This window comes from Manis pentadactyla, chromosome 5 (assembly GCF_030020395.1).
Source record: "Manis pentadactyla isolate mManPen7 chromosome 5, mManPen7.hap1, whole genome shotgun sequence".
Lineage (NCBI taxonomy): Eukaryota > Metazoa > Chordata > Mammalia > Pholidota > Manidae > Manis > Manis pentadactyla.
The window spans coordinates 79,469,480-79,494,932 of NC_080023.1; the positions used below are offsets into that span (position 1 = coordinate 79,469,480).

A 25,453-nucleotide genomic window follows, 5' to 3' on the forward strand; every position below is an offset into this window, starting at 1 on the left:
AGGTAGTGAGTGGTATAGTCTGATGACAGGAGCCTCAAAGGACTTGGAATTTTGAAGGATTAGAAATGACTGATGATGTTAGAAACAGTAATGAGGAGGATGCTTGCTCCTTTCCAGTTTTGTAATCATAGGAAGTATGAGAGAAAAAGAACCTCTTTTTGAAGGAATGTCAAAAAAGGTGTAGAATGATAGCAGGTATAGTAGAAGGACAGATGATTTGTGAGGGCTGAAGGGGATTGGAAATGGAACAGATTAGAAGATTCATAAAACAGTAAGGAAATAAGAGTCCAGGAGGTGCTTAATGACCCAAAGGGTTTTACATTTCTGGTTGTGGCAGGTAAATAGGGATGCAAAACATGATAGGATTGATGGTCAGGGTTTGCTAAAGGAAAGTGAGTTAGGATGTAAGTTTCATGAGGGTAGGAAACTAAAGTGGGCAGTAGAATATGTGAGGATGCCTACACAAAGTGGGAATTGAAATAATATGTTGTTGTTGATCCATAATATTTCGCTAGAGCATACGGTGGCCCTTTTGTTGTGGAACGCTGGCAGGATGCTGTCACTGGAGCTTTAGGTGTGGTGGCATTCTTGAGACAGCTGGCTTCTCCAAGGACTCACCAGGGGTGGCTGCTGAACAGTAGGCTTTGAGACAGATTCATTTACAATTTCAAGTAGGTGAGAGGTTGACTCAACACTGAATACTTAATCCTTTTATTCTGATTCAGGGAAAAAAAATACCTTTATCATATATAAATTATTTTTATAATAATAGGATTATGTTAATACTACAAAACGGCAGATTTTTTCCCTGTAGCGAAAGCTGTTCCTAACTAGTTGAAATCACCAGTAGGAGTGATCCAATGAAGAAATTGATGGTGCAGAGTGAGAGGCACTAAGATTAGTTGTAAATACCCAGTAGTTACTAAGGGAGTCAGACTTACTATCAGGGGATACTTTATCAGGCATTGTTCTGAGTGATTTTTAAACTGGTTTTAAACTTTAAAATCTTTATATTGGTATTTTTTTAAAAGACGTAGTATAACATATGCTCATTCTTTATCTATCTTAATCTTCTGACCCCATAGAACATTTTCTGTATAGAGATCAAAGAATAGTCTAATGAGTTCACATAATATTAAGATGGACATGATTTAATAATGGTAAAATCCATTAGGGAAAGCAACGCAGAGAAGTAGTTAAGAAGAGTCAACGCAGAAGTTGAAGGGTATGAACAAAATGGAATATATTAACAGAGAGACCACACTTCCCCCAATACAAATACTAGGTTCCAGTCCTTCAGAGGTTTCCCATTGTGTTTCCCTGCTTCCTTTGCTTCTGTTAAGTGGAATGTTCCAAGAAAAATAATTTGGAATCAGTTCTTTTTCTTTGCTCTCACAAAGATATAAACCTCACTTGGGGTGGTGTTTTCATGTTTGAAAATCTTTTATGTTTCACGTTTCATAATCTTTTAACCTCTAACAGTCCTCTCTGCTCCCTCATGTGTAAAGCAAGGTTGCCCCTACTTGCTGATTTTTCAAGATGCTATCTGTAACGTAGAATTAGGTTCAAATAATGTTTTTCAGGGTGCTACAGAAACAAAGGGTATTGAACTCAATAAATTTAGCTTGTAATTAAGAGTGCCAGAAATTTCCAGCTGAGGTTTAGTTGATTAAATTTTCCAGAAGGGAGCTCAGTTGCAAGTGAACATACTCACCATATTTATTGTCAGACAGCCAGTGGAAGATACTTATTTTTCCAGATGACTATTAGTTTCCTTGGCTAAAATAAATAACATTGCTTGGCCAGTGAACCCCAAAACTACAGAATGCAGCTGTGATCTTGAAATATTCCACTTTCTGCTTGGCAGTATTATTGTGTGAATGTTTGCTTTGTGGAAGAGTGAAAAGAATACCAAGGGAAATTTACTGTCATTATCTGCCTTTACCTGCTATAAAACACATATTTCATGGTATCTGTATTTCTCCTCTTTCTGAGAATTTGCCATGTGGGAATGGAATAAGTCATTCTATTTGATTGTTTTATGATACTCACATGGAAAGTAATAAGGTATTGAAATTTTTAGGTGGATATTTGAAGTTTTTATGCAGCAAAGGAAAGTTTCTACATTCAGATACTGTAAGCCTTTGTGAAGAATTTATTCTTGTGTAGTTTGCAAATAATTCTATCAAAATATGGATGAGCCAAATTAGCATTTTGAAATTTTGTTGTTGATGAGGAGCTTTAACATCTGGCAACCAGTGAATGTACTCAAAATAAGCAAGTGTACAGGGTCAAGGCACAGAAGACAGGACAAAATGACTGGTCAGTTGGGTCATATTCTGAGACTAAGTAAAGAAAGGATGCACACAAAAAGATAAAACTGTATGATTCCACCTCTACGAGGTATCCACAGTAGTTGGATTTGTAAAAACAGAAAAGTAGAAAGGTGATTACTGGAGTCTGGGGAGAGGGGGAAAAATGGGTGCTGTTGTTTAATGGGTATAGAGTTTCACATTTACAAGATGGAAAAATGCTGGAGATGTTTCACAAGAGTGAATGTACCTAATACTACTGAACTGTCTACTTAAAAATGGTTAAGAGAGTAAGTTTCATATTGTGTTTTTTACCACAGTAAAAAGAAAATTGAGAATATGAATTGTCAATTGAATTTAGCCACAAAGAGTTCATTAGTGACCTTGGCAAAAATGTGGCTTTACAGAGGTTGTGGAATGAGGTCCAGAGGGTGTGGTTGAAGAGTGACAGGCAGGTTAGAAAATGGAGACTACGTGAATACACGATTATTTCGCAGTTTGGCTGGTAAGAGGAACAGGAAAATAGAAGGTAAAGGTAATTTTTTGTTGTTTTCAGAGAAACTATAGCATTTTTGAACATGGACTCCGCACAGTGGAGAAGGAGAAATGGAAAACATTATCCTGCAAAAAGCAGGTGAAAAGGCTGCAAGCCCAGCTCTCCAGACACATCTGGGAAGGAGAAAGTTTTTATACCTCTCTCTGCTGATAAATGAAAACTCACTTAAGTAACAGACAAAGCAGAAAATCTGGCTGCACCAAAGGTGCTGCTAAATCAGAGCTGCTTCCATCCCTAAAAGGAATAAATATTAGGGGAATAACAGAATGAGAATAGATATTGATGTCTATCCCATATTAAATTAGGTAGGTTAAGATTTCCTTAAGTCTAGTATTTTCAGAGGTTGGCTAAACAAAGCAGTAGGTAACCTGTGTGTGTGTAACACATGAGAAACCTCCCAAGTGCATTTATTTGGAAATTTGGAAATCTGGCTATAGAAGGTATTTCATGAGTTACATCAGCTTTATTTTCTCAAGTGGCACTCATTTTTCCAGTCATCGTAATTCATGGACATGTTGTAAGACTCAGCTTTTCCAACTCACTTCCTTTTCTTACCTGTCCTCATAAAGGGATTGATATGCAAACATTGATAATTCTTCATAACTGTATTTTTTTTCTCGAGTATTAATAATTCTTATAAAAGGTATTTTTGGAGTTTCAGTAACTGCTTCAAGGTTGATGATATGTCCCTTCTTTTCTTAGGTGGTAATATCTTTTTAACTTGAATTGCAATATAGTCCCTAGAAAAAAGGTACAAATATATTCTAAGCAACATGTATATTGTGAGTTGAATTCTGTGTTTGGAAACATTAAATTTCATTCATGCATTTATGCAACAAACACTTAACTTGTTGTTAACTTTGTGGTAAGTACTTTGTTACACTTCATTTATACCAGTAAAAATAATGGTCCCTGACCTCAGGGAGTTTCTAATCTAGTGAGGACATCCAGATTTAAACAAGTAGCCACACAAATTGTATAATTAAAATAGTAAATAACAAATGCTGTGACGAAAGTACAGGGTGCCATGAAAGCCAATGATATGGGCACCCTAAGATTATTTGGGGAATCGGGGAGGCCTCCCTGAGGAGGTGACACTTAAATTGAGGCCAGAAGGGCACTTAGGAATTAGCCTAATGAGGGTGTGGTAGAGAAGTGGGTATAGAAAGTGAGAAGTGGTCAGCTGTGGACCCTTGGGCTAGAAAGAAGGTTGGCCTCTTTCAAGAAAAGATGAAAGACCTGTTGGACCAGGTCCAGACAGAGGAAGTGGAAGAATGCCATAAATAAGGCTGGAGAGTTAGGTAGCGCAGGGTCATAACTGCCTTTAGAACAGTGCTGGAAGGTCTAAGCAACAGATAGGAAGATTTGTATTGTTAAAGTTTGTTTTGGTAACTGTGTGGAGATTTTTTGCACTAGAACAGGAGTCAGCAGACTTTTTCTGTAAAGATCCAAATAGTACGTGCATTAGGTTTTGTGAGTCATGTGGTCTGGCACAGCTACTCAACTCCGTGTATACTGTGAAAGTAGCCATAGACATGTTTACGAATAAACAGTTCATATTCCATCAAATTTTATTTGTAGGTGATAAAATTTGAATTTTATATAATTTTCCTGTGTAATGAAATAGTATTCTTTTCAGTAAAACATTTAAAACTATGAAAACCGCTCTTAGTTCACAGGCCATGCAAAGACAGGTGGTAGGCTGAATTTGTCCTGAGAGCCAAATATCATTTTAGTACCATGACATTTTTCTTAAGTTGTCTACGTTTTTTAAAAACACACTGATAAAAGTATGACCAATGCTAAATTTAAAAATGAGAATATAGTCTCTCTTTTTCTCTGTCTTTATTTTAGTGTTTCATTTTTTCATTTGAAAATCAGTATAACAGGACTAACCTATTCTATTTTTTTATCCACAGGCTTTTAAAAAAATACTGTGTACTTTTGTATTTCTATTTATTTTTTCTTCCTGAAGTGCTATACTTGGTGCTTTCTTCTTTCAAACCTCTCACATCAAGTTTTTCATCTTTTCTTTACATGGTGGTAGTTCTAAAATTTAATTCTGTCATTCAAAGGGAAAAATGGTATGGACATCTGAAAAACAAAGTAAAAAATACTCAAAGTGGATGTGTGTATTCATTTGTTGTGTGGCTTGATAAAATACTTTGTTTACATCAAGATAAACAACATCTGTGTAATTCCACATCTGCAGAAGCAGCATTTTAACTTGGAAGGAAATTCCTAGCTGCTTTCTTGTAGTCCAATATTCAGGCAGCTCCTCCACAAGATGCTACAAAGCATTATGTAGTGCAAATAGTACAGAGAGACCTGGTTCAAATTCCATCTGACCCTTACTAGGTATATGATACTGGGCAACTTAATTAACTTCTTGGAGCTTTAGTTTCTCTGAAGCATGCAAAATACATGTCAGTGTATGGGAATTCCCATCCACCTTTCTTCCCTCACCTGGAAGTAGCCATGTTAAAAAACTGGAGTGGAAAGAAGCCTGTATTTGGTGAAGGTTTTGGTTTTAACTTTATACAGATAGGAAGTTAAAAAAAAATACCCCAAATGGAACCATTGTGCATGTGAAGGTAGTATAAATGATGAACGTCTGTACTTTATTAATATGTCTTTTGCCTTATTTTACTTCTGAAAACTTAGGTTTGACAGTTCTCTGGAAGACCTACCTAAGAGTGGACCTCACCCACCTGCAACTCCTCAGGTTTTACATATTGGTAGCCAAGTAGCCACACTTGCTAAAGTAACTACGCATTCTAGTAGAATTTTTCCTTTTTGGTATGTTGAAATTTATTGCTGGTGGTGAAACTGTATGCTAAACTGACTAAAAAGAAAAAAGTGATCATAGATTATTAAACTGACATCACAATACATAGAAAATAAAGCTTGGTATCCAGTCTTGGAACACCACTTTACACTGCTTTCTTTTTTGTTTAGATTCTAAGTTCTAATTTAGATTCAGGAAGCCTGTACCTTTTATTTATTCACTGTGATTTGGAAAGTCAGTTGTCTTGAGTTTGTCATAAGTCTACTTCACTTTATTAGAACATTCACCTGTAAGAAAAGGAATGATAGAGATCTTATGTTCCAAGGGCCCAGATATATTCTAAAGGTATTCCGATTAATTCTTCCCAAACAGTTTTGGGGGACTATGCTGATAGTAAGTCCTTTTATATTATTATTTGTGATGCACTACGATGAAACAAAGTCATTAGAGTCTCCTTTTCTTACAGGAGGGTAATTTCTCTGATTTTTAAAAAATAGACATAAGTTTCTAGTTATTATTTGCCATAACTTCCCCCAAATAGTAGCCACTGCCTCAAAGATGCAAAGTAATTGAGAAACTCAAAGTTGGATCACTTGGTAATTTATTCTTCCACTTTGCATGACTCTTGTATTACCCTGCTCTACCACTCAGCATCTTTCTTTCTTCTTTCCAGCCCCCATTCTTTTCCCTTTTCTACTCATTCATAGCAGTTGTTAAAAATGTAGCCATAAAGTTCAATTAAATTATATACGTGCAAAAAAATTATACTTAAATAATTCTAAATAATTTTTTCTTAAGTGGCTTGCCACTATTTCTTTATTTGCCTTCTAATGGTTTCTAAAGTTTCAGAGAATTGAGCTATCAGTTATCAAATAGTGGATTATCAAATTCTTCTGACAGGGAGACTGATGTCAGCCTTCACAGTTTTAGACATGTGAGCTCTCATTAACCTGGCAGATAATTATTTGTGTTGGAGGTGGCCACTGTCACAAATTTTTGAAAATAGCAAGGATGTTCATGAATAACTTGCATGCATAAATAAGGAAGAGAGACTACAAGTTTCATATTATGCATTTTAGACTTCTTTTCATTTATTAAAAAAATATCTCAATTTCAGTTTGGTAACCAATTTGAAAATATAGTCCTAAGGTGGAATGTTAATTCTTGTTCAGGAATTTGCTCTTTTCTTAAAGACCAAAGGAAAGTAATTACTGTTTTAAGTAATCAAAATTCTGAAGATAAAATTTCATACCAGCATTTTATAAATCTTCAGAGCTAACTAAAACCAGAAATAGAAAACATCAACAGAGAAGGTGGTATTTTAGTTATGTTCACTATTTCTGCTGTTTATTTTACAAAGGTGTTTGCCCTCCCCAAATAGCATTACTCTCAATATTTTAACAGTTATTTCTTGTTCATATTAATATGTATTGCTGCTTCTGAATAGGCAGCTCTGCTGGTTGTACCTGCTTCTCCTGAAAACACAAATATCATTAAAGTGTCAAGCTCTGGGTATATATCATCTCTAATGTAAAACTTTATGTAGAGATTTATGGGAACACTGATATAACCTTCCTTTCTCTGCTTCTAGAAATTCAAACTTCATGTTTAAATTTATTTGCCTACTTAGTTGTTAAATCAATCTTCAAATGTGTGTTACTATAGGATATTGATTTAACTTTAAATAGACTTAGAGACAGTGAACTTAAATACATTCATAAGTGTTTGTATTTTAAAGATCAGTTTTGCTGAGGATTACACATCAAATTTTAATTTCTAAGGAAAACCATAGCAGCAGTAAAAAAAGGACCTGAACACCTATTATACTTGACATGTCACATCTTTATGTCTAAGTATTAATATATTAATTAATAAATTAAAAAAGTAATTAATAAATTACCTTTATTATGCTGCCTCTTCTCACTTTACCTTTTGTTCCTCTCCTCTGTCAATTTAAGCAGCTCCACAAGAAATGTGGCAAGTTCTTTGGAAGGTTCTCGAAACTTTTCTACCTTCTCCTCTCCTGCTAGATACACTGCTGCAGTTCTGAGCAGTGCAGCTGCTACTGTGTCTGCTGTCATAGCTGCAAAAACCAGGTAGAACTGCATGAACAATGTGTCTCTGACGTGATCTCAACACTTTTCACGGGCTTACAAGTCACCTCAACTCAAGGGGAATGTCCCCATTTGAAACAGTCACAGTTCTATTATGAGATTGAATTGTACTGTGGACATTTTATCCAGGTTGTGGCTTTATCCTACAGTGTTTGTTACTGAACTTTTCTTTTAATCACCCTTTTATCTCTTTCCATTACTATCATTTATCTGTGATACTTCTCAGTTGTGTGGATTATTGCATGTTGTGTCTACTGAGTTTGGGGCTTTTGTAATTTTTAGTTTTTATATCTGGAATAGAGTAGGTATTTTAAATTTCAAGTAGTTATATCATATCCCACACACTGATTATATTTGAGGGTGAGCTAATGGCTCACTGTTCTCTATAATAACCCTTCTTCCTAAAAAAAGAAGAAAAACTTATTTTTGTGGGGTAGTTTTGTTTTTACTACATAATTTCTAGTAGTTTTTAAAGACTTTCTAAATGATTGCCTTTATCAATTTGGGTCAAAATGTAATCAAATCTATATTAGTGAGTAAAATAGTATAATAGACCCTTAGCACTTCTTTTCATTCTTTTTATATTGCTTTGTTCTCCCTGTCTCTCTTCTCTCTGTATTCCTTTCTGGAAATGTTCCAAATCATAGACTATGAAAACTACTTTCTGCTCTTGGTAGTGTGATTTTTTACTTAAAACTCTTTCTAAATGCTCACCAGGCTCTCCAATCCTGAACAATATCCCTCGCTCCTGGATGCACTTTGCATCAGCCCTGTGTCCAAGCCTTTAGCTTTTTCATATCTCCAGTCCTCGAGGAAATCGACTGGCTCTATCCGTGTTAGGAACACAAGGTACTGTGGGAGCAGATAGAATCAGTGGTGGTTTGCTGTAAAAGATACTGCTTTCTGTAACACTTAACCACCACATTAACAGGCCAGATGAGAAAGCCAAAGCTGATTTGTGTCATTTCAAATTAACTGTAATTTCAGCGGAACGCTAATGCACAAGCATGTTATTTTGTATGATTATTAACTTGCCTTTTAACTCTTGGGACATATTTTACTTCATCTTGTGACACTTGATATTTGTTAGGAAATTATGAGTAGTTGTGCAAGTATTTAAATTATAGTAGAACTCTGCCTTTTATTGCATGGATGTAACTGTACTAGAAGAGTCAAATGTTTAGTAAAACATACCTTTATACATTTTGAAAAAATGAAAAGAGTATAAAAGATTTGGTTTTTGATTGTCTACTATCTGACAGATTTTAAATATGAATGTTTTCCTTGGGCAAATGGCTTAATTTTCACCATATCTGGAAAACACTGAAACACACAAATTAATTTTTTCCCTAAACTTAACAATTATGCCAATAGTTATTAGGCATTATGTAAAAAATAAAAACATCCCAAGTGTATACAAATGTTACAATCTTAAGGAAATTTAAAATCGTTACTGACAACAAAATTAATGGCATAATGTACAGCTATCACTATAATTAGTAAAAGCCTGATTTGATATAAGCTGTCTATTGATCAAGTGCTTATATCCTATCCACTATACAGCTTGGGAGTTAGGAGAGCTGACCCCCTGCACAATTGAAAATTGGCATATAACTTGACTTCTCCAAAACTTAACACCCTACTTTTGACTTCTTAGAAGCCTTACCAGTAACATAAATAGTCAATTAGTACATGTTTTGTATGTTATACTATTTATAGATTGTATTCTTAAATAAAATAAAAAAGAAAAAAGAAAATATTAAGAAAATCATAAGAAAAATACATTTACAGTACTGTCCAGTATTTCTTTTAAGAATCTATGTGTAAGTGGACCTGCAAAGTTCAAACCCTTATTTTTCAAGGGTCAACTTTACTTAATCATAATGCTAGGTAACTTTTTTTTTCTTTTTTTTTTTGAGAGGGCATCTCTCATATTTATTGATCAAAATGGTTGTTAATAACAATAAAATTCTGTATAGGGGACTCAATGCGCAATCATTAATCCCCTCCAAGCCTAATTCTCATCAGTCTCCAATCTTCTGAAGCATAACAAACAAGTTCTTACATGGTGAACAAATTCTTACATAGTGAATAAGTTCTTACATGGTGAACAGTACAAGGGCAGTCATCACAAAAACTTTCGGTTTTGATCACGCATCATGAACTATAAACAATCAAGTCAAATATGAATATTTGTTTGATTTTTATACTTGATTTATATGTGAATCCCACATTTCTCCCTTATTATTATTATTATTATTATTTTATTTATTTTTTAAAATAAAATGCTGAAGTGGTAGGTAGATGCAAGATAAAGGTAGAAAACATAGTTTAGTGCTGTAAGAGAGCAAATGTAGATGATCAGGTCTGTGCCTATAGACTAAGTATGAATCCAAGCTAGACAAGGGCAACAAAACATCCACGGATGCAGAAGATTTCTCTCAAAACGTGGGGGGTGAGGTTCTAAGCCTCACCTCTGTTGATCCCCAATTTCTCACCTGATGGTCCCCCTGCGACTGTGCCTGTCTTAGGTTGTTCCTCCCTTGAGGAATCTTACCCGTCTCTGGCCAATTCTAGGTAACTTTTAAGGGCAGTGTTTAAACAGGAAGAGAGAGATCATTGTAAGTTTTGCTCTAAGATAAAAACTGCAACTATTTATATTTGTGGAATTTTGAGTGTTAAATGAGTGGATATCTTTCACTGTCAAGGCTAAGTCTGTACAGAGACAGGTTACTGACCATGCTTAGAATAAAAGATCTCTTTGAGAACCTAATGGAATGCTGTAGATCTTTTCTCCAGAAAAGCACCTATTGCATTTTTTAAAAACTAAATGGCCAATGGTATGTTTTGATTGCCATCAAATGGAGATGGGATGCGGGAAAATACTGGTCCTGTAAAAGTACTCCTTTCTCCTTTAGCGGCATGCTCATTCAACTCTTATCTTTACATTCCAGTAAGTTATTTTGCTCTCACTGCTTAACAGCAATGATGACAAAAAAACATAAAAATCCTTGTATACCTTATTCAATTGAAGATTTTTTATCTTTTTTATTTATCATTATAAAACCAAGAACAACTTTTAAACTTTTTGTACATAGCTATTATTACATGTAGGGCAATCTCTCTTTAAATAGGGATAAATTACTCCAAAAGAAATGAGTCCTAGGTAGTTTTCCCTTCAAGTCAAGCATCTTGTTGAAATAAACTGCCTACTTAAAAAAAAAAAGTGTTCATGCAGTTATGGACTGACTGAAGCTATATGTGGGCTCACCTCTAGAGCACGGGTTGGTAGTCTTTAGTAGGACTTTGGATTAACAGCAGTAGACACACAGACTAAATATGTTTGCTGTTTGGGAAAGGGAAATGCTTCTTGACAAGGTAAGCTAATTGGCATTCTGGAAAACTCCTGTTTTCCAGAGGAAATGCAGTATTTCCTGAGAAGACTTCGCTAATGTAGTGAGATGAGCAGTTGGGATAATGCCAGAGATATTTTATGTCTGATTTTTGCTTTCATATGACAGTAATCTTTAAAATTATGATATAGTATAATATCAAACTTGTTTCATTCCATTATAGTATATTCAGCATTTTGAATTTTGGTACAAAAAAGTCTAAAGAGATTGTAATGGGGTGTGTGGTGGGGACTTGATAATGGGCGGGGTCTAGTAACCATAATGTTGCTCATGTAATTGTATATTAATGATACCAAAAAAAAAGGTCTAAAGAATTTTGCTTAGGAAAATAGAAAAAGTCTTCTTGCAAACAAAGGATTCTGGAAGGAAGGTGACTCACGGCTCCTCTGTATGTCTAGGTCCTTGTGTAGAGTTCTGACAGAAGAATTCTGTTAAAAGAAAAGTTTGCTTATAGTTGTGACCTTTCCAGAAATACTCCTTTCCTACCGCATTAGAGTCTGTGTGTTAGTGTATCAATTTTTTATAAGACTTTAGCTAAAAACTGTTTAAACACTGATAATTAAACTTGCAATGTATACCTGGCTTTTCAAAAAATTTGAACATGTAATTAGAATAAAGGTTACCTCATGAGTATTCTTTGAACAGTTTTCCCTTGAAAATAGACTTAAAATTTATGACTGTTCCCAATCTGTAGCTGAAATTTATTTGTTATAATAAACAAATGTGGGAAAGGAATGTAAACTCAAGATAAATCAGGTTGCTGAATCTGGAAGTTAACTTTTTCTTTTTTCCTCTTTAGCCCAGTTCTGAAAAGAAACCCTTGCTCTGTTAGTATTATGTTTCTCCATTTTCAGTTTTTGAAATATAAAACAAAAAGTTTGGTATTCTTGAGATGGAAGTCCTATTAACTTAAGATTTCATTTCAGTGCTTGTTTATTTAGCAGGCTAATAAAAATGAGGAAATAAGATTGTGTCAGGTCCCAAAATTGAGGAAGCAAGATTGTGTCAGGTACCAAAACTATCCACAGACTACATTTGGAAGCAGAATTCCTAGTAGAAATGAGGGGTATTTATTTAATAAATGCACTTATCATTAGATATTTTTACCACATATTATAGGTAAGGAAACTTACCAAATTTAAGTAACATACCCAAGGTCACAGTAAAGACCCCAGACTCAGGTAGTTTATAATGTAGTGGAGGAGACAAAATACATAAAGAAGTTACTATTAATTAAAAAAAATAAAACCTGGCTCTTACTAAATGAAATGTAACTGTATGCCATGCAGTTCATATGTGCCATGATTTGAAAGGAAGGAATGTCTTTACTTCTAGAAAATTGAATGATTAAATAACATATGTTACTTGTATAGTATAGTACACAGTGCATGATGGATATTATTGTTACTGCTATCACTATTAATTATGGATAGAATTTGGATGGGTGCAGAGGTGTAGTTGGGGGAAGTACATTTTGTGTGGAACCTGGGAAAAATGGAGACTTTGGACAGAAAGGCAGGGTCAGAATATAGTTTGGATAGCAATATGGTAGGAGATAGGATTGGACAGGTAGATTGTAGCTTTATCTTTAGAAGGCTCCGAATGTCATGCTGAAGTGTAACTTAGCCTTCACCCTACAACATCTCCATCCTCTTAAATATCTCCTAGAGACAGGTCTTTCACAAAAGGCATTGTTAGGAAACACTTTTTTTCCTTTTGGACAATTTTTCATATCAGGAAGTACTTCTTTTTATTGAACCAAATCTATCTCACCATAGATTTGACTTAACAATTTAGGCAAACAGAATGTAGTCATAATCCACAAGTCACGTAATTTGAAGATTGCTCTTAATGCGTGTCCTGGGTGTTTTTCATACCCTCAGCTAATAATGCCAGTTCCCTCAGCCAAACTCTAGTAGGCCTGTCATCCTCGTCGCTTTCTTCTAAGTAATTTTGTCTGGCACTCTTCCTGGAATTATAGTTTAATTCCTTCAGATTATTAAACATTAAATGATGATTTGGGTTTTGTTAATATTTCCAGATTGTATTTTTGTTTCATTGTAATTTATACTATTTCTTGGTCATAAATTTTCTTCTCAGAACTGAGTCTATATGGATTATCATTTTTTCTGCATCACTTAACTAGAATTAAAATGACAAATAAATGATTACAAATCATTTATTTGTAATCTGTAAAAATATTGAAAATAATTATCCTTTCCAGATGTTAATATTTTATGCCTTAGAGTCTGCTAAGTATTTAGTACATAATTATCTTATTTAAGCCTCATGAAACTCTTATGATCAAAGTATTATCCCTGTTTAAAGTTTAGGTAATTGGGGTTTAGAGAAGTAAAATAATTTGTCCATCCCAAAGCTTTTAAAATGTGCTTATAAACCACTATAGTAGAATGCTTAAACTCTGTTTCCATTAATATTATTTACTGGGTCATCTTAATAACTAAGTTCAGCATTGCCAATCTTTCACTTTTTATTTATGAAAAAAATTATTCAAGTGTCCACACTTTTCACATTAAAGCAGGTTTTAGTTTTTCATTAAACTGACTAAAGATAAAAGGTGATGGCTCTGTTGCACTTGAATCTGGGAAAACAGTAATAGGGAACAATAAGCCAAGAAGGTTAAAATAGCTGTAGTGTAATTTTTCAAAACTGTTCAGTGTCAGAGAGGTGCCTCAAGATCACCTCCAAGTTTGACGATTCATTAGAGAGCTTAAAGAACTGAGGTATGTAGTTAACACTCACAACTAAGATTTATGGCAGTGAAAGAATACAAAGCATATTCAACAAGGGAAAAACATGCATGTGATCACGTCAAGAAGAAAACTCCAGTTTCCAAAAGTCCTCGTCCCAGTGAAGTCACATCCAAGTCCCAGGATGTGCTTGATTCCTACAACGTGCCAAGTGTTGTCCACCAGAAAAGCTCATCAGAAACTACAACTAAGCAGCGTTTTTACTGGGGTTCCTCATGTGGTATGCTGTGCCTAGTTCATACCAGACCTCAGATTATCAGAACTAAAGCAGGTGTTTAGCATAAACCCCATTGTTTATATAGTTAAGGCACAGTGAGCCACTCATGTTTTAGAAAGTCTTATATGACTGCACAGGACTGTTACCAGCCAAATTCCCAAATATCAGTCAGAGGCCAGCTTTGCAAGCAGCCCTTCCTAAGGATAGGCAGTCTCAAGCCTACTACTCTTTTAGATGTTATCCAAGATTCAAGAAACATGGGAAAAATCAGGTAAATTCTTTTTCATTTGACAGTGTAATGAAAATGATGGAATTTGAAATTTTGTTGTAATAATCTCAACCTAAATAGTACCATTTAGGGTATTTATTTTACTAAAGTCATTAATATAGCATCTCTATCAATCTGTTCCTTCAGCTTTTGATTTAACTTATTGAAGGAATTGAGTTTCTGTGCATGGAATTACTTAAACAACCAGTTCCTCAATTTCTACTGAAAAGTTATCAGGATATATTATTATTTTTATAATTATTGTTACTATAATACTTAAGAGAAATTGCTGTAGTATTATATCATCCCTGCTACTGTATCATTACTGCTATAGTAAATCTCATTAAAAAATACATGTTTTATAATTTGAGCTACTTAAAATTTTTTTTTGAAATGATAGTATATAATTATAAATAACAAGTGACTGGCTACTAAAAACCATGTGTTCTAAATTAAACTGGAGCCAGCACAGTTAAGGCCCGTTAAGCAAATAACTGATTGAGAGAGGACAATGGCAGTCTTGCCTATTTTCCTGTATTATGACCATAGAACACTGGATGTTCTATTAGACTGGAGATGTTGTCTCTTGTTTACCACTGTGTGGTCAGTGCACAGCACAATGTCTGGCATACAGTAGGTGTTTGAATATTTATTGAATGAATGAATGAGTATGTGAGTGAAAAGAGTGACTGGTGAGACGTCAGAGAATCTTGGTTCATAAAATGCCTGGAGAATGTGGGGTGGGGTGGAAAGGGAAAGATTTGTGCCATTTCATAGAGATTATCAGGTATTCTCCAATAATTAGTTGTTTTAATATTAACTGTTCTGAAATGTTGAGATAGAAATAGGAAGAGGAAATTAACTCATTATATAAATGGATTGGCTATATAATTAGTAGCCTAATTTCTCATGGTAGACCTTTTCAAGAGAATTTCCAATTAGACAAATGCAACTGGACTCTTTTTCTTTCCTTTTTTTTCTGTTTTTTTAAATTGAAGTATAGCTGACATACAATATGCTGTTTGTTCCAGATGTACATCATAGTGATTTAATGTTTTTATGTATTATGAAATGATTCCCATAAGTCTAATTACTGTCTCCTTAGCATGTGTTATTACAATATTATTGACTGTATTCCCTATGCTGTATGTTTTACCACTGTGATTTATTTTATAAAACTGAAAGTTTATACCTCTTAATCACCTTCACCTATTTCACTTTCCCCTCAACCCCAACCCAGTCTTGTAACCAATAGTTTATTCCAGTATTTCTGTCTGTTTCTGCTTTGTTTTATTTGTTCATTTCTTTTGTTTTTAGATTCCACATGAAAAAGAAATCATACAGTATCTGTCTTTCTCTGACTTACTTCACTTAGCATAATGCCCTGTAGGTCCATGTATGTTTTCTCTCATGATAAGTTTCTGTCCTTTTTTGTGGTTGAGTAATATTCCATTGTGTATATGTACCACACCTTCTTCATCCATTCATCTGTTGATGGACCCTTAGGTTACATTCTTATTTTGTCTCTTGTAAATAATGCTGCAATGAACATAGGGTTGCATATATCTCCTTTAATTGTGTTTTTTGTTTTCTTTGGATAAATACCCGGAAGTGAGATTGCTGTATCATATGTTAGTTCTATTCATGATTTTTTGAGAACCTCATACTGTAATTGGTTACACCAGTTTACATTCCCACCAACAGTGTAGGAGAGGGCTCTCTTTTCTCATATCCTTATCAACAAATCTTATTTTTTGTCTTTTTGATAATAACCAATCTAACAAGTGTGAGGTGATACCTCCTTGTGGTTTTGATTTGCATTTTCCTGATGATCGTCATTATTTCATGTGCCTGTTGACCATATGTATGCATTTTTTGGAAAAATGTCTATTCAAGCCCTCTGCCCATTTTTTAATTGGATTATTATTCTTTTTACATTAAGTTGTGTACATTCTTTATATATTTTGGATCTTTGTTTTAATGAGAGGCAGTCTGTCATGGCTTTAGAGTTTTTCTTTTTTTGAATGTCAATATTTTGTTTTTCTTAGAGATTTTATAGATTGAAGGATCATTGCTAAGTTAGATTGCTATACTTCACCATAAATGTTTTCTTATTTTCTTTCCAGCAACACCCAGGATCCTTCTCAGCAATTAACTCCATCAGTAGCTTCAGCACGGAGCATGCCTGAGAGGCAGGAAAGCCCAGCCTCGGCCAGGCCAGGGGTGGCCAGTCTCACAACTGCTGCAGCCTTCAAGCCACAAGGATCCATGAGCATTATCAAGTCACCAAGCTGGCAACGGCCAGACCAAGCAGGTAGGCAAAAGAAATCTCTTGCCTTTTGCTTTTCTTAATTGTAATTATGAAAATGTGTTCTGGGTTATATGGTGGAAATCACTGGTGAAACCCATGCTACACCATCTAAGATTGTAAAAGGAGAGCAAAAAATAGCTATAGCTATTTGTCTCTCTGAAGTGTCTCATAACACTCTCTCTGTATGTTCAGCACAGTTGTCACTTGCTATTCATAATTATAGAATTATAGAACGGGTATTTCCCTGTTTCCTAGAGTACTCAGGAAGTATGTGTTCAGTTATAAATTTGGTGTCTTATTAACGAACCACATTGTTAGAAGGTTAGCCTTGAGAATACAGTTTAGTTTTGATGATACATACAAAATAACAACAGAAACATTTATTACCATCAATTATGAAGAAAGAATTTTTGACGTCTTATCCTCTGAAGATTTACAAGGCAGAAGCAGAAGGATGTAAGACCAGAAAGAGAACATTTGAATGGAAGGATGGAACAGCTTGGGCTCAGTCTGGAAACTTGAGTTTTCACTCACTCCTGTGGATAAAGAGCTTTAAATAAAGATATTTAACCTCTTTGATCCTTAGTTTTCTAATCTGCAAAATGAAGGCAGACTAAATAATACCTGTTTTCCCAGCATGAACAAAAGTTCTGATTAAAGGACTAAAGTACCTCTCTTGAAAGGAAGATGGGACTATATATATGTATGTATGTATGTATGTATACACACATATGCACGCACACACAACCACATACATGTTGCCAGTCCCATCCTTCATCTCTTTTCACTCTTTATACTCTCCCTGGATAATCTTTCATCCAGATTACTTGTACTATCTAGCCACTGATAATTTACAGTCCTCTCTCTCCTAAACTCTGTATCCTCAAACGTGTTGACCTACTTGCTATTTCCAGGTGGCATCTTAAACACAGCATGTCCAAAAATATCAGTGCCTATCTTTGGGAATGGTATAGTGTCTTGCCAATGGGTTTCAACCCCGGGCAAGTTCGCTTTGGAATCAGTGTGACCAAAGAAATGGCAGTAGAACATTCTTGGGGTGAAAAGGTTTATTACCTGGCTTGTTCTCCCGGTGGTAGGTCTAGCAATAGCATCTCTGCCTCTGTCCTGAGCACTGGGCCCAGCTCTCTATATAAGCAGTAGCCTAGCAACAGGCCAGTCACATCAAGTGGTTTAAGTTCAGTGAGGATCCTGGCCCTAGGAACCCCAACCTCCCCACATATAGCTATCCCGTCACCAAAGCTTGAAATAAAACTTAGACAGTCTGCTTCTCCCCCCATATTCTCATAATAACTAACATCTGATGATTTCACCTCTTAGTATGTCTCAAGTTTCCTTTTTCCTCTCTGTGGTCAGAATCATTACCTTGGTTCAGGCCCATGTCCCTGCAAACAACTTCTAACTAATTTCCCTCTCCCCTTCTCAACCTGTCAACCTGTCCTCTGTACTGCAGCAAGTGTCTTCCTAAAACTCTGACTTGTCATGTCACTCTCCTGCTGCATATGCTTTACTGTGTCTCACTATTCCTTAACTTATCATTTAAGACCTTTTTCACTCTGGTTCCTACCTACTCTTCAGTGTCATAATCAAATTAATAATCAGTGCTGTGGTCTTACTAAAACATCTTCAGTTACTAAGACATGCCATGTTACCTTGCTTTTGAAAGTTCTGATCCCTCTGCCACAGAATGTGCTTTTTTACCTAGTCCTCTCTATAATTGTCCTCTTCAGTTTTGGGGTGAATATTGATTGAATACATATGGGATTGCTTTTTAAAATAGGGTAGCTTTAAGCATTGATCATTTATTATTACTTAAGAATTTTTTTATAGTTGTAAGAGCAGATCTTAGTTAATTAGAGACTTATCTTTGTTTTGTGTTTCCTGTAGTGTTTAAGTATGTTAAATACCAAATTGAACTTCATTTATTGTAAATAAATTATCTTTAGAAAAATACTAATTATGTATATAGTTAAAATTTATTCATAGTGTCATTTTGTATGGTTTTGAAACACCACTGCATGTTACTAATTTTGCAAAGAAGTTAGAAGTTTTGTGTTGAGGGGGAAAGAGAATAGGCCATTACATATGATCTAGACTGTTTTAAAGAAGACACTATTACTTTTGAAAAGTTGAAATATTTAGAGTAATATCATAAGCCTCTGAAATTTCTTGACTAACAACTTAGCAAGACCTATTTTCTCGAGAAAAAATGTGGGCAATTCAGCCCCAAACATTTTTAATTATGTCCAATTATTTCAAGCTTACTTATGGTGATAGAGATTTGCTGTGGTTATTTTGTATGTGCATTAGAATATAGAAAATAACTTAAGATTTATGGTATGGTAAGTGGAAGAGAACAGAATGTTTCCTAACAGGATGGGGAGAAGACTAAATTTCTGAGGTAGTAACTGAAGGGAGGACACAAAGTATATGTACTACTTTTGGAAATTCAGAAACTATGGTCAAAATACTATTCTGCCTCTTGAAAGGAAAAGAGTAAGTTCTCATTGGTGTGGAACTTCTGGAGAATACACTACAGCAAAATCACCACAAGAGGGTGACACAATCCTTTCTTCTCTGAACCTAATTTATTACAATAAAGCAAATGATGCAACTATAATCATGATTCAAATGGTTATTATTTAATATATTTTTCAAAGAAAATATGTGAATTTAATCTGAGCAAAATTATAACAGTATAAATAAAGCATTGTATATTATATAACATTATAAAAGATTAATATAAACAAGATAGGTTTTGCCATTGAAAAATCATAGTTGAATTGCATCATGATGCTTAGCTTAAATCAGAAAGTATTTGTGGAATGCCTGCTGTTTATCTTGCTCTAAGTGTTACATGGCATTTAATGAGCTATAATTATGTAAAAATTATTTTATACTATTTTATAAAATCGAAGAATAAATAGAAAATTTGTGGTCACTCAGATTCTTTTATTCTACCTTGCTTAACAGCATTCCGTATTTAAAAACAAAACAAAAGCACCTCGGGATCCACTTAGTCTTGATAGTTTCAAGGTCTTCCTAATACAAATGAAAAACTTCTTTTGACTTACAAGGTGGTTGCTGAGTAGGTTCTTAGGCTTTTCCTAAGTCCCCTGGGAAAGGTGCACCACCAGCCAAAGGGACACAAAAGCCAGAAAGGCAGGTTGCTTGGCTGGTGTGGACTAGACAAAGTGTGAAGGCAGGTGGTGTTGCTTCTCTCGCAGGGAGAACTTACGGCTTCTTTCTCTTGATAACTCACAGCAGTGCTCTAGTATGGACGAAAAAGGGGGGAAAGAGACTTCTTATTCCCCTTTACCTTCCACCAACAAAGAGTAACTATTACCAGTGATGCCATTTTAAAATAATTCCTACAGTTGGGTGGAAAGGATGGGATCAAAATCATTAAGCAGTCTGTAACTCACCTAGTTGATCCTGCAATCCACTTAATGGATTATAGCCAGTATTTCCCCCAAAAATAGAGGAGAATAGAAAATTGAAGGATATTTTAATATGTTAAGTAACTTTAACTTATTGAGTATAGGTATCATGTTATGAAAATACGATAACTTATTTTACATTATATATATAACACACATACCTATATGTGAATATATATATATACAAACATATACACATTTATTTTGTGTCAGTAAGTAAAGTGTATTTCTTACTGTGTTTTCTAGTTAAGAAAAAGTTTGAAGGTCATGTAATTAAATAAGCATTTTAGTCATACTTTCTGCCTATTGGATGGTGACTAATTTAGTTTTGAAATGATAGCCCTCAAAAAAAAAAAGGACTTCATTGAAAGGGCTAATTTAAATTTAAGGCTACTAGTATATTCAGAACCTGTAATGGGTTTTTATTACCTTCACTGAAATTGATTTTAAATGTTAGGCTCAGAAGTCTTTCCAGAACATAATAATGCTATACCAGTTGACAAATAGGAACCAGGTGTGTATGTAACAGCATTGTAGTTTAGATTAGATCATCTTCTTTTCCTCAGGCATGTAGTTTAACCTACACCACCACACGTACACAAGCTTGCCAGTGACTGACAAAGAGCTAAATATTTTGGAATGCAAAATGTTCAAAAGTTCATAGTCTGCATGAAAGTGTTAAGGTACAAAAGAAGTAAGAATCCAAGCTTGATTTGCTTGTAAGCTAGCAATACTGTTTCCTACTTGTCCACTGTCTTTCGTAGTACTTCCATGATTCAGATGCAGTAGTCACTTGAGAAACATTGACTTGATCTAAAAAAGTACATAAAAGGTGAGTTCTTATTTTTCAGAATTGGGATTGGGAATTTGTACTTTTTTAAGTTTATATTTTAATTCACTATATTTTTACGTCTAATAGATTTTTTCATGCTTGAAACCTTCTGTAGTGTATAATCAGTAAGTCGTTAGATACTTTCAAAACCTTTGTGTATTTAATGGTGTACGTTATAAATACATTCTTGTGCTTATGTAGGGTGACCTAATTTGCTATGTAATTAGATACCAGATTAGGTAAATTTAGTTCATTTGATGTAAGTTTATGTATAAAGTATTACTATTTTACCAAGTATAGTCAGATTTTTTCACAAATTCTGTCTTGAAGTCATAAACCATTGTATGCTGGAAGTACAGCAGTTTTCCAACTTTAGTTGAATTGTATACAAGTAGAGAATGACTAATTCATTGGAATTTAAGCAGTGATTTGCTACATCAGGCCTCTTGTTCATTAAACCCAGTTTGCTGACTGGTGGTGGCCCTGGAGAATAGGAATGTCTGCCTCATGGGGTATGAATTTCAGGAGGCCAGAGATGTTTCCTAAATGGAGCATTTTGAGCCTTCAATGTCTTTATTCCTTTTAGTGATAGAATTAATAACTTACATTGTTACCATCCAACAAAACATGTCTCCTCATGTGACTTCCCTGTTTGAAAGTGTTTGGGCTCTCTGCTACCCCTCCATTAAATGTTTGGCTTTTTGACAGGGCTTACAGTCCATTACAACCTTGTGCTAACTACTTCTCCAGCTTAATTTTGTAATACCTTTCCTCATGTTCCCAGTAGTCAAGTCACACTAAAGTTTGGGAGTTCATACTGTTCTTTGGGCATAATACCTCTGTGCTTTGTACAGACTGCTCCTTTTATTTGAAATGCTTTTCCACTCTTTTACCCCTGCAAAATATCTCTTCACCCTTTAAAAATAGATGTCATCTCCATTGTGAACCTTTCTTGAGCTTCTAAATAGCAGCCTGTTGTTTTCCTATGTTCCTATAAAATTTGATGATGATTTTATTATAGCATTCATCATGTTCATTTTAATTGTTAAAATATGTGCCTTTTACTACTGTTTTTAGATTTCCTTAAGGACAGGGGCCAAGTTTTATTAATCTTTGTTTTATTGCACTTAAACAATACCTGGCACAGTTCCTAGGCCCTCAAAAATGTCAATGAGTGAATAGTGAGTGGGTGGATTGGTCAGTTTGTCTTACTTTGCACATCTTCTTATGATTTGAAGGATTCACAAGATGTTGTTCTTTCCTCCTACCAGATTTGAATTTCCCACAACAGTCACTGAACAAAGGTGGACACATTGCCTGCCAAAGGCTGCCATTAAAAACTACACATATTGCTTAAGGAGAAGAGGACTCCACTCTCCTTGAAACATTAAACTCCAGAAAGACTTTATAAAGTTGTGAACATAAGCAGTACTATAAGTAGTACTTTATTATTTCTTTCCAGTAATTAAAAATTAATAATAGATCTGAAGCCCTATGATAGGAATATTTTTTCTCAAAAATTATGGGAATTTATGGCATATAAAGAATCAAGCAGTGGAGTGTAGAGGAAATATTAGGAAAGGTCATCTGTTTTGTCACTGGAAAAATTAGCTTGGATGCAAAGCACTGGTAAATAAACAGGTATCAGTAAAAAGTGTTCAGAATTAAATCAGATGGTAAGATCCAGAGCAGAAGGCATGAAGAGGTCTGGATCAATGGAAAGCAGAAGAGACCAATACATTTTCACTGATAACAATCTTGAGGTAGAATATGTATTTGGTTATGGTGGAATTGTATTTTATGCAGGGATAAAGCATTAATGTTTGTTCCTCAAGGAAAATCATATGCAGTCAATGCCCCTTGAATATTTTTAGGAAGGGGCCAAGTTGGAGAGGGAACAAAATGTGTAAAAGTTCCCAGAGAACTTGGCTTCCTGGAGGAAGAGCAAGTAGTTCACTATGTTCAGGACTCTACAGTGGCCAGAAAGAAAGTTGGGTGGGTTAATGGAAGCCTGGTCAGAAAGAGCTTTGAAAAAGAGTATGGACTGATGCAGAAAAGAAGCTTTTAAAAGATTTGTAAGCTAGAAAGTGACATAATCAGATTTGCATTATTAAAAGATGCTTATAATGTTAGTGTATTTTACAGATCATTATGACCTCAGTGTAGAGATTAAAATTGGAGTTCTGGAGACTAGTATTTAAGAGGTCATTGACATAACCTAGTATAGAGCTGATGATAATGAATATTACCCTGGGCAACAGCAGTGGGAATGGAGAGAATTCCAAAAGCAAGAAAATAGGAAGTTCTTACATGTTAACCTGACTGGGATTAGGTTAAATAAAATTAAAATAAATAATCAGGTTAAAACAATCAGGTTGAATTAAAAAAAAGAAAGTTCTTCCATGGAACTTTATTTCCTGTGGAGCATTTATGTATCCTCTGGTAAAACATGGGAGAAGATAGTGTTTGGCTTAGACAAACTATGCTTAGTTCTGAGTAAATCAGACTATGGCAGAGATGATTGGTTGAATATATCTTTAGTTTTTTCATATAATGCATCTGCTTACAAAAAATAAGTCTTGAATGAACCACATCTTTTATTTGAGAAATAAGTCAAAGTTTCCTTTTGTAACATAACTAGTCTATTTTTGCAGCATTTCCTCTGGCAAGTGTATTTATTTCCCCTAAATATCAGCATTTTCTAAATGTTTACTCTTTTCAGTTCTTTGCAGAAGTTGTAAATAGGAGATTGGTAGCTTTGGCATGATCCTCACTGCATTGCTAGCCTTTGCAGGAAGCACTTGTACTCTGTTGTCATGGAAATAAACATTGAGTTGGAAAGGGGCCTTCTTTGAAGACAAAAGAAGAGAAATTCTATAGCGTCCCATTGGTCAAAAATTAAATACTCATGTTACTGTATGTAGTTCAGAACGCTTAAGTCCATATAGAAGCTAATAATTTTTTCATTTATCGTAAGTTTCTTCTTTCTCATTCTTAAAATATGCTGATTTTGAAAGTCTTTGTAATGATACCTAAATATATTAATATTACAATAAGCAGTAATAAATAATATAATCCCTTACTCAGAAAATCATTGAGTTACACAGTATTGGCTGATACTCTAAGCCACGTTTTCTATAAAAAACAGTGTGACTTTATTTCACAGAACCATTGAAATTAAAAGGCTTTATTATATTTTCTTTCACAGTAGTGTTTTCTAGCTGTGCTAAAATTTTTCCTTTTGCTGTTTTCTTATAGCTTGTTAAAATAATGCCACTTTCATGCTTTCCTTAATTCTGTGTACACACACATCCTGTTTATTTTTATATACCCTGATGTTGGTAAGAAATTACTGGATTAAAAAATTTTTTTTTTACTTTTGTTAAATATGTCCATGGAGGCAGGCATTTTACTCAGGAAAGGAAAAACATTTAGTTGATGTTCTGATGACATATTCAGTACACTAGTAGTAGTTTATAACTTAATATTAGACATTCTTGACCTCTGGTACTCCATACTGAACAAATAATTTCCCTATATTCTACTCACAGCATCATTCCCTTTATATATATCAAGTAATATGTATATAAGTTTTTATTAGTGAATTGCTTTTGTCTATGAAAACAGCATTAATGTAGTAAAGGCAAGGGTTCATAACTGATAATGAGATTTGTATAGAAACTACAAATGTTTTGAAGAAGCATGGTACAAGTAAGCTGTAAATAGAAAAGTTGGGATCATTTGAAGGTTCTTAAGGACATAGGAAATTTCTTTTGGTCAAAATAAAAAGGGAAAAAGACACAAACTTACCTTTCCAAATGAATATTTAAGTAATTTTAGCTTCTGTTGTATACTGTCTTGGAGAGTACTCACCATTTGCATTTGGGTATTTGGGGTCGGGGATAGAATGGGTTGCCTTGAAGGAAGCAGACAACCTCATGTGACAGTAAAATGGCAGGCGTCACTGACTACTTGTAATAATTATGTTTTTATAATGCTTTGTTTTTAAAAGTATCCTATATTCTCAATTATAATGTAGGTTGGTCACGGGGATAGTAGGACAGCATGGAAAATACAGCTAATGATTCTGTATCATCTTCCTATGTTGATAGATAGTAGCTGTAGTAGTGGTGGTGAGGATGGTGAGGATTTAATAATAGGGAACTGTTGAGCCACACTGTGTTGTAAATTTGAAACTAATATAAGACTGTGTATCAGTTTTTTAAAAAGTATCTTTTTATTCAGAATGTACAATAGGTGTCATTAAAATTTTAAATGGGCATCATTTTACCAATTAGGCAACAGAGTCTGAGAGAAGTAAAAACAATTGTCCCGAGTCCTACAGTGACTTGAACCCAGTTATAATTAACTACATAGTACAGTTTCCTGTATCACAAGATAACATCAGTGAAT

At 34.5% G+C, this 25,453-nt stretch overlaps 1 protein-coding gene and 1 long non-coding RNA gene across 16 annotated transcripts in view; both read left to right on the forward strand.

Moving 5' to 3' along the window:
- Positions 1-25,453, forward strand: part of PDLIM5 (PDZ and LIM domain 5) — a 211,458-nt gene that overhangs the window by 145,915 nt on the left and 40,090 nt on the right. For 10 of the 15 annotated variants that reach the window (XM_057502450.1, XM_057502453.1, XM_057502454.1 and 7 more), the window contains 4 exons: positions 5,533-5,667; positions 7,615-7,752; positions 8,488-8,619; positions 16,566-16,753. In XM_057502450.1, the coding sequence (XP_057358433.1) occupies positions 5,533-5,667; positions 7,615-7,752; positions 8,488-8,619; positions 16,566-16,753 (593 nt within the window). The remainder of the gene's footprint in view (positions 1-5,532; positions 5,668-7,614; positions 7,753-8,487; positions 8,620-16,565; positions 16,754-25,453) is intronic. The other 5 variants (XM_057502456.1, XM_036914096.2, XM_036914097.2 and 2 more) reach the window with 2 other exon arrangements.
- Positions 8,626-11,013, forward strand: LOC130683811 (uncharacterized). The gene is made up of 2 exons (XR_008997802.1): positions 8,626-9,660; positions 10,348-11,013. It is a non-coding gene; the product is annotated as an uncharacterized LOC130683811 (long non-coding RNA).